The following is a 9,426-nucleotide window of genomic DNA, read 5'->3' as shown; positions in this document are numbered from 1 at the left end:
GCAACACCACCTCCGATCACCACCGACACCGTCCGCCGCCACCACTGCCGGCCGCCACCGTCCACCACCGCCTTTAATTTTTATTATATTATTACTACCAACAACAACACACCACGAGCAACAGCGCCATCGTGCCACCACCACTGACCACCATCGCCGCCAACCACCACCACCGCCTCCACCACCGACAGCTACCTTCGTCGACCACCACCATCGCACCACGACCATCGCCCCACCTCCACCACCGCCACTGCAACACCACCTCTGATCACCACCGACACCGTCCACCACCACCGTCCACCGCCACCACCGCGCCGCCACTGCCGGTCGCCACCACCGCGACCACCACCGCCACCAAGCCACCTCTGTCCACCACCGCGCCACCACTGTCATTGCACCACCTCCACCAGTCAGTACCACCGCTGCCGACCACCGCCGACCACTACCGACTAAAACCAGCACCACCGTCCACCACCACCACCGACCACCAGCACCACTGTCGCCGCCAAGAATATGATGATTTTTTTTTGAAGACACCAAAACTGGTTTCATCAAAAAAAAAATGAAAAAAATATATGATGAAACCAGTTTTGGTTTCATCAATAAAATGAAAAACCAAAATTGGTTCCAACAATAAACTACAATTTGGTTTCGTCGACAAATATAAAACATGAAAGCAAAATTTGTCTCAACATAAAATTCTCGTATCATCAACAAGATTGGTTTTGTCCACAAAAACTATAAAAAAAAAGTGCGATAAAATTAGATGAAACCGAAACTCGTTTCAACATAAACTATCGTATCACCAACAATATTCCTTTCGTTGGGAAAAATTAAAAAAAAAAAAAGGTGAAACCAAAGATCGTCTCAACATCAAGTTATTATATCACCAACAAATTGGTTTCGTCGACAAAAATTAGCAAAAATACGATGAAACCAATTTTGGTTTCATCTTATTTATGATGAAGCCAATTTTGGTTTCATCGTATTTATGATGAAACCAGACGAATTTTCAAGAGAGCTTTACCTTGACAATAAGATGAAAATATAATTGGTTTCATGCAAATGTTTATGAGTATCAAGAGAGCTTTACCTTGCATGAACAAGAAGTGACCCAAGCAGAAACGAATTCTCAATGCTCCTTAATCTGGGTTCTTTAGGATCTGCGCGATCCAGTAAGGAAATAACATGACCCAATTTCAATAAAATTTAGAAGTAAGATGTCAATGAACACTATTAAGAAAGAAATCTACCAACAAAAAAAGTTGGAGCGGAAACAGGTGTACCCTTTATACGGGACAAATAGAAAAGTGTATAAAGGTTGGAGCGACAACGGTAGCGCCTCAACATAGCCAGGCGACATACTTCTTCACACTAATGAGATAAACATAAGTTAGTCGCAACTTTCCGATAAAACATGCACACTTTACCTATATCCTATCAGTGATCACAAGGATTATGGTGTTTTTTCCATTACTAAAAATAAACACAAACCTCCTTCCCAAAAGACCATGGCTCATGATCAATAGTGCCCTTTTCAGAATGGCCTCGGCAAAAACGATGTTGACAGCAAAAATTTCTTAATTAGCAAAAATTAGATAGAAACCCATTTTGGTTTCATCATAAATAGATGAAACCATTTTTGGTTCCATCATAAATAAGATGAAAACATAATTGATTTCGTGAAAATGTCTATTCAACTGTAAGAAAAATTACAAAAGGTATTATACACGTCCGTTGATAGAAAGACGTCATTGAAACGTCATGATTGACATGGCATGCCTAAATGCTATTTCGCAAAGCTTTGAAAACACTAACGGATGTAACGTAGCTAAACAAAGTGCTCTCCACCACAAAGTTACTAAGATGAACTTATTTTCTCCCTGGTTGTTTAAGTTGCAGGTAAGACTATACGATCTGCTAATACTCTGCAAAATCTTTCCAATTAGATACTACATTATCTATCTCTACATTTTCAACACAAATAATAATATAGAGAAAATATGGGGCTACATTAACTTCACCACAAAGAAAAATGAGAGAACTAGTTTTGTTATGCCCAAAACTAATCACATAACATATGCTTACCCATTATGTATCCAAGCATCCCTTCAAATTTCCAAGTCCATACTGGATTTCGAATGTGAACTCGCAGAGTTTCACCTTCTTCTCTGCCAAGTAGTTACCCACTTTGTAGACTGACCAGAACCTGCAAACACATAAAAGTACGCATCAAATAACCAAATAATAACAATATTAATGTTATTAGCAAGGATACCAGCTAACAACGACCATCTAAGTAAAAAAAAACCGAAAATGCCAAGAAACTACCAAAACGAGCCAAAGAGAAGTCCTCTCGACTAGTAAACCTGTCACAAAATGATTCAAGACAAAATCTTGTAAGCTATACTATCATTGTTTGTTTGTTTTTTGATGTAATATGCTACCATTATATGATGATAGAAATAGAGTAACAAGACTCCAGGTAGATAAACCTTTCGAAGGCAAAATACAAGTAACTACTTCACCAACAAATAGGTTTCATCGACAAAAATTAGCAAAAATACGATAAAACCAATTTTGGTTTCATGAATTGTCTATTCAACAGCATGAGAAATTAGAAGAGTGTATTATACAAGTCCGTTGAACATATGCGGATTTGTTGTGTACCTGCAAGAGAAATTATAAGAGGTGTTATACAAGTCCATTCAATAAATGAAAACAGACAAAAGGGGTATGGATATCTAGTAATTTACTTTATCGGATTTTTGCAAACTGAACATGCTTAATCTGACCGGTGGGGAACTTGCTACATGAATATGGGGGTGATGATTTTGAGAAGCCACCAGCACCTCGCAAGTAAACAATCAGCCTGCAAGTTAGTTACGCATTAATACTAATCACACAAATTAAATCCTTCTAAAATGAAAACCCACTTCATACTACGTAGAGAGAAATAACAAGTACACTAACCATTTCAAGTATAGAGCTTTGCCAAATTGTTTGCATACACAATTGCAGTCATTGTGAGAGCAAAGAAAACCTATGAAATAACAACAATTAATAATGAGAACACAATTATCAACAATTGTTATTGTCTAAGATCTCAGTGAACGGTTTTGAGAGTTATCAAGGGAAGCCTTACTAATAATTCTGCTAAAAACTTAATCAACTATTTTATGATAAATGGAAATATTAGTTTCTTTCTCTAATCATGTTAAGACTTCTCAAAAGCATTAATATAACAATAAAAAATGTTAGAAATCCTAATCAACATGGGTAATTAAAAGAAAATAAGTGACGCGTCTTCAAAACCCAATCAATTCCCACACATGGATCAAATAGCTGAAACGAAATCATACTTTGAATCAAAAGCAACAAACCTGTTTAATTACCATCCCAGACCAATAACATTCTCACTCAACAGTAAATTCAGAGTAATCTTAAACTTGTTTCAATAGAAAATTATTTATCACCAACAACGTTGATTTCACCGATAAAAATTCAAAAATTATCAAACAAAATTTAATGAAACCAAAATCGGTTTCACCAAAATTAGATGATTACCAAATTGGTTTGTTTGATTTTAGATTATTTTTTACTCTCTGAAAATGCAATTGCTCCACCAAAATTAGATGGAATTAGATCCTCCACCAAAATTAGATGAAACCGAAAATGTAATTACTTTGTTTGAATCATTGTACTAATCGATTAGAATACTCATCGAACTTAACATATAGGTGAAAATAAATCTCTGTACTGAACACATGCAAGATCCACACTTTATTAGAATATCAAAAGACGGTTTGATTTATTCATCATTTGAGACCAATTCTTCAATACCCTAGACGTAGTTCATCAAAACGACAAACCAATCGGCATTTGAGACCGATTTGTTTGACATCCAACTTCTGAATAGATAGATTGAGAAGAAAAACCACATTAATGTTACACAAAAAATCAGATCTCTAGATTTAACTGGATTTTTACCTTTTTATTTTCCTCAATTTGTATTCTCGATCTGTATATATTTATGTTGGTACGGGAGTAGTAGGTGTTATTGTTGGTGATAGGAGAAGAAGAAGAAGAAAAGGAGGCGACGTTGGTGGAGGATCAAGAGATGATCGTGTTTCTGGTGGTGGTGCGGAAGGAGAAAGATGAGGTTCTGTTAATGGTGTTGGTGTGAGTGATAGAGAGAGATAATAGATCTCGTATGGAGAAGAAGACGATGAATAGTAGGGTCGGTTGGGTATTACTTGAAAATGAAATGAATGTAATTTACCCATATTAAAAGATTTGGAGTTCTTGTATCACTTTTGGAAGAAATAGAGTTTTTGTAGCTCTCAACATATGGGTGGAGTTTTTGTACCACAAATTTATTCAGCCTGGTTTTATATGACTAGTTATGTTAGGATAAAGGGTAAATTAATATTTTCATAACTTTAGAATACCCCTTGTAAGCGTACGGAAGTTGGCCTAATCAAATCATGATTCCAAAACGTGGTCCCAAAAAAATTGTTCGAAAAAAATTCATGTAAATTTACATGTCAGCCCAATCATAATCGTAACTAAGCCCATTTAACTTATAGCCCATGCTTTGCAAAACTTGGACACCGATGACAAAACTTTCTTATTTACAACATTCCTACTGCATCTATCTTCTTCTTATCAAAAAATGGTGCGCCCTTCGGCCGCAAAAAAGGACAATTTTAGGCCTCTCTAAGACCTCTATCCATGAAATAGTTTAGGGTCCGTCCACATTTTGGAAAGTCGAAGTCTACAGACCAAGAATGATATCAAATGAATCAAGCTCTAACATGCAAAAAGAAGTCGATCCATAAGATCAAATTCGCATACCTCATCATCTGGTACAATCCAACACTTGCGAGATTTCATTCGAAGATCACAAAATTAAAAAAAAAAAACTTGAATGAGTGCTACATTTTCCAGCTAATATCACTTATATTACAAAAGAAAGAACATTGGCAGCAAAGCTTCATCAGGCTCCATCCAGGTTCATAATTTAGATGCACAACTCTCTCTTAAAACCCTAAGTAGTTCTTCAATCTTACAAGACAACAAGATGTTGAACTCAAAAAACAACACACACAATAGAAAACTAAAAGGTTTTTCAGTTATAATAGCAGTTCTCCTTCTCCCTTACCCTTACTGATCTATTGTCCAATCTTGTTGGTTGTTTAAGTGGTTTTGAGAAATAGATTGAAGGATCCGAACCTGCATTACTTCTTGTATCTCCATTTGAAATTGTACCTGACCTGCTATTGAACTGAACTTCATCCAATGACTGCTTCTGACTTCTTGCATCCCCATTTGAAAATGTTCCAGACCTGTTGTTAAACTGAATTTCATCCAATGACTGCTTCTGGCTTCTGGTTGAAGAATAGTTGATGGGTCTTTGCTTGGCTTTGATGGATTTAGTGAGGCTCATGTAATTAGGTCTACTCTTACTCTCTTCTGCTCTATCTGATGCCAACTGAGTATTGCCAGACACCTGAGTTGAGGATGCATAAAGAGATGAAGAAGATTCTGAACTATCTTCGTATAAATCAGAACTTGGCCCTGAAGATGAGCGACCCACAAATGGAGGCCTTGCAGAAATTCTGGTGGTCATGCTATTCTTCCTGACTTTAACAAGACTGGGCTCGGAAGATTTTGATCTGGTGCAACTACCTGTATAAGCTTCGGTTTTCTTCAAAGGTTCACTTTTTTTCAAAGGTGTCGTCTCTAGGGGGTCAGCATTGCTTTGTTCCATTAACCTGTTTTCCCATGGTTTGGCTGCCATCCAACGTTCTAACCAGCTCCAACCCCAGTTACTCTTATCTTGTTCATAGTTCTTCAGAGATGCTAGAGATCCATTTGGTTTTGAGTTTGAGTAAGGTGTTGATCGCCATTGCTGAAACCAGGAAAGATGTGTTGGTATCACGAAACCAAATCAAACAAAGGAGCAAGAGATTCAATCAAGTAATCCGAGTCTCTTGAGAATACCTGTTGAGAAAGTGCATATGCAATTGCTCTCTCCCTCTTAAGAGCTCCCTCTTGCCTCAATTGTAACTTTGTTCGAATTTCATCTAGTGTTCCTTGACTATCACACCATCCTGCCTAGAGAAACAAAAAGGTAGCATTTTCAACTAATCTGTAATCCTTTCACTTTAAGAAGCTACATGCCCATGATAAACTTATGTCTATAGAAATGAAATTTATACCTCCGCTTGTTTTAGGATATCAGATTTGCTACGGTGTTCATTCAAAATTTGTTGCACAGCCTGCCCTTCCATAGACATACGAACACGCCTGGCTCTAACTCTAGCTTGGACACGAACAAGAGCCTGCATGCACCTCAGTGTAACAGCAGCCTGCTTCCTTACCTGCCTGCCACGCACAAGGGCCTGGAGCCTTACAATCCCTTTCAAAGCTCTCAATGCTCGCCTTGACTATAAGCACAGAAATTAACAATCAACAAAAGTTAAGCCCAATGGAACATAAACTGATAGCAAAGATCAACAAAGACAGCAAGCACAAAGACAAAAAAAAAACAAATGCAACACACAATAATTCTGTGATTCTAATGCAATTGATATCAATACAACAGCCCTATGATAAGTAAAACCTTGCTATACACTGAAACCATGCTGAATTTGTTGTGCCAAAGCACATTAACAGACTTACCGGTGACCAATAGAAGATAAAACTCTGCCTCATGTACTTGGCCCTGCTAGAGGTGGACCAAATTGATGGACCAAATGCGGACCAATGCCTTTTAAGGCATGGGTGGGACTACCCCGCCTAGGTCTGTTTTTGGACCATCAAATTGGTCCACGTTTAGAAAGGCCGAGTTTATGAGGCAGAGAACTTACATATTTGCAGCCATATTCATCACCCAAAAAGCAATCTATAGTAGCCTTTCTAAATGGGTTGCATCATTTGCAGGGCATACTAGCTACAACAATTTTTGATAAATCTCAAGTCATAGACTAACATATGGATGTTGAATAGGGCGGCAAACAGAACGTCTGGACCTAAAGGTACTACAAGTTGAAACCATGCTAAAAATGACCTTTAAGCACACATCACTAAAAGATACTACCATGTTTACGAATTTTATAACTACACTGTGAATAAAGTTTACAGGCTCGTGAACAAAAGAACTCTTTTTGCCTCACTCGAAAGTACTCCATTAACTGTTAAAATACTATCTTAAACCACACACGAAACAAGACCTACTCAGAATTTATGATATTGCATATATTGGTGAAGCTTTCCAGCTGCTGTGGTGCAGGTTAACAGATTCACCACTACATGTTAACCTACACTACATAGTTGTGATAGCTTCACCTGTAGAACTCAAGCACATCAAATCCCGAAGCAAAAAAAGGGTTTTTCTTTTGGGAAATCAATAAAACAACAACCTAAAAAGGAAGTGAGTTGGTATTCGCATATACTCGTAAGCAATTAAGCATTCTAGGTAACTAGCAGAACAAAGAAATTAGAGACATGAAACTTACAACAATGCTATTTGCAGCCATATTCATCACCCAAAATTAATCTATGGTAGCATTTCCCAATGGATTGCATCATTTGCAGGGCATACTAGCTACATCTTTTGATGCATCTTAAATCGCAGATTAACATTTGGGAAATAGGGCAGCAAATAGCATTACTGGAGACCCAAAGGCACCATAAGTTGAAACCATATTAAAACTGACCTTTAAGCACCCATCACTGTAAGATACTTCAATGTTTATAATTTTTATTATTACACTGTGAGTATTAACTTTTAACAAACTATCTAAAACCACAGACACAAAACTAGACCTAATCAGCAGTTATCATATTGAATATATTGGTGAAGCTATCACAGCTGTTGCGGTGCAGGTTAGAGAGTCACAACTACATGTGAACCTACACTGCAGCACAGTTGTGTTAGTTTCACCAGTTGAATACAACCCAAGTCATAATCTCCATCAAAATCAATCAAATCCTGAAGAAAAAAAAGGTTTTTGCTTTTTGCAGATCAACAAAACAGTAACCTAACAGAGAAACTGAGCTGGTAATTCAATCAAACACCTCATGCACAATGCATATGAAAATACCCCTAAAGACATCACAAAATTGCTCCCTAAACCAAAAATTTCAGATCATTCAATCAGAAATCCAATAAATCTACAATGTAAAGAGTGAATAGGAAGAGAGAGGATGAAGCCCCATTTACCAGAAAAGCACGAAAAGCAGTTTGAATCCTGATAGCAGCCCATTCCTGTCTAACAACTCTAAAATCTTTAGGTTGAGCTCTAACAACTTTAGCAACAGCAGCATTAAATCCATTCTTGTGCTGATGATGTTGATGATGGTAATCACCGGCACGTGATGAAGAATCATCAGATCCTATTTCAGATGCTGCTCTTCTTCCATTTTTAAATCCTTTCCATCCTGATCCAAGTTCACCACTTGAGCTTCTAAATAACTTCCATTTCTTCCCTTTATTACCCCCCATTTTCTCCTACAAAAACCAAATCAAATAAATTAACTCAAAACCCAGAGAAAATAAACAAAACCCAGACTGCAAAAAAGAGATTCAGACCCAAACCTGTTCATCTTTTTCTTGTTTTTTAACACTCATGAGTGATTTTAACCATTTTCCTGAAGCACCCATGTTACTAGAAAAATCTCACAAAATCTCTGGATTAGACAAAACACACCACTTGAAAAACTAATCCCTGTTTCTTAGATAAACTTCAAATCATGTCTAGAGAGGGAGAGAGAGAAGGAGATGAAAAGAAAAGAAAAGAAAAGAGGGTTCGCTGTTTTGTTTGGTTTCTGCAATTACGGGTCTGGTTTTTTTTCTGATTTCTAGAGAGAGAGAGAAAGAGATAGAAAACAGAGCCGTTTGATGTTTTTGAAATTCAAAAAAAACTTACAGAAGAAAACAACGGGACTCAAATTTTATTCTCCCCGCTTGATGTCTGGAAGATTGCGCTGTACTTGACCCTCGATTTTCTAAATTAATTACGTAATTGCCACTGCGGGGGAGTGGATAATAAATTTGACTGTCCGAGTTAAAAAGAGTGGATGCTTTATGTTCATCAAAAGCTACAAAAGTAACGACAGAGAAATCTTGGATATCCATCCCCCGTTAATGCTTCTGCAAAACTACAAAATGGCGTTGTTGGGCTGATGACATATTTTTGCACTATGTGTGGGGTCTTTGTCAAGAATTCAAAAACTCGTACTTTGATCATAAATTTTGAAAAAATATCAAGAGTAATTTGAACACAAAATTGGTTAAAAAGATCAAAATCAATAATTTCTGGGTGAAAAAGACATTTAGATTTTGATACTGTTTAAATGAATAAAAATGTAAAAATAGCCAGGATGTAAACAGTTCAAGTTAGAACAAGGTTTTTGGTT

At 37.2% G+C, this 9,426-nt stretch overlaps 1 protein-coding gene across 1 annotated transcript; it reads right to left on the bottom strand.

The window, feature by feature from the left end:
- Positions 1-4,871: 4,871 nt before the first annotated feature.
- On the bottom strand, positions 4,872-8,902 carry LOC113353368 (protein IQ-DOMAIN 1-like). Its single transcript, XM_026596993.1, has 5 exons — positions 8,606-8,902; positions 8,231-8,518; positions 6,225-6,452; positions 6,007-6,120; positions 4,872-5,914 (listed from the first exon to the last, which is right to left on the bottom strand). Exons 1-5 carry the CDS (start codon positions 8,669-8,671, stop codon positions 5,132-5,134), a joined length of 1,479 nt encoding a protein of 492 aa, XP_026452778.1. The 5' UTR covers positions 8,672-8,902; the 3' UTR covers positions 4,872-5,131.
- Between the last annotated feature and the right edge of the window lie 524 nt (positions 8,903-9,426).

The sequence above is a fragment of the Papaver somniferum genome, chromosome 2 (genome assembly GCF_003573695.1).
Source record: "Papaver somniferum cultivar HN1 chromosome 2, ASM357369v1, whole genome shotgun sequence".
In the NCBI taxonomy this organism is placed as follows: Eukaryota; Viridiplantae; Streptophyta; class Magnoliopsida; order Ranunculales; family Papaveraceae; genus Papaver; species Papaver somniferum.
Note: the sequence above shows the minus strand (reverse complement) of the source record. Positions and strands in the feature narration are given on the sequence as shown.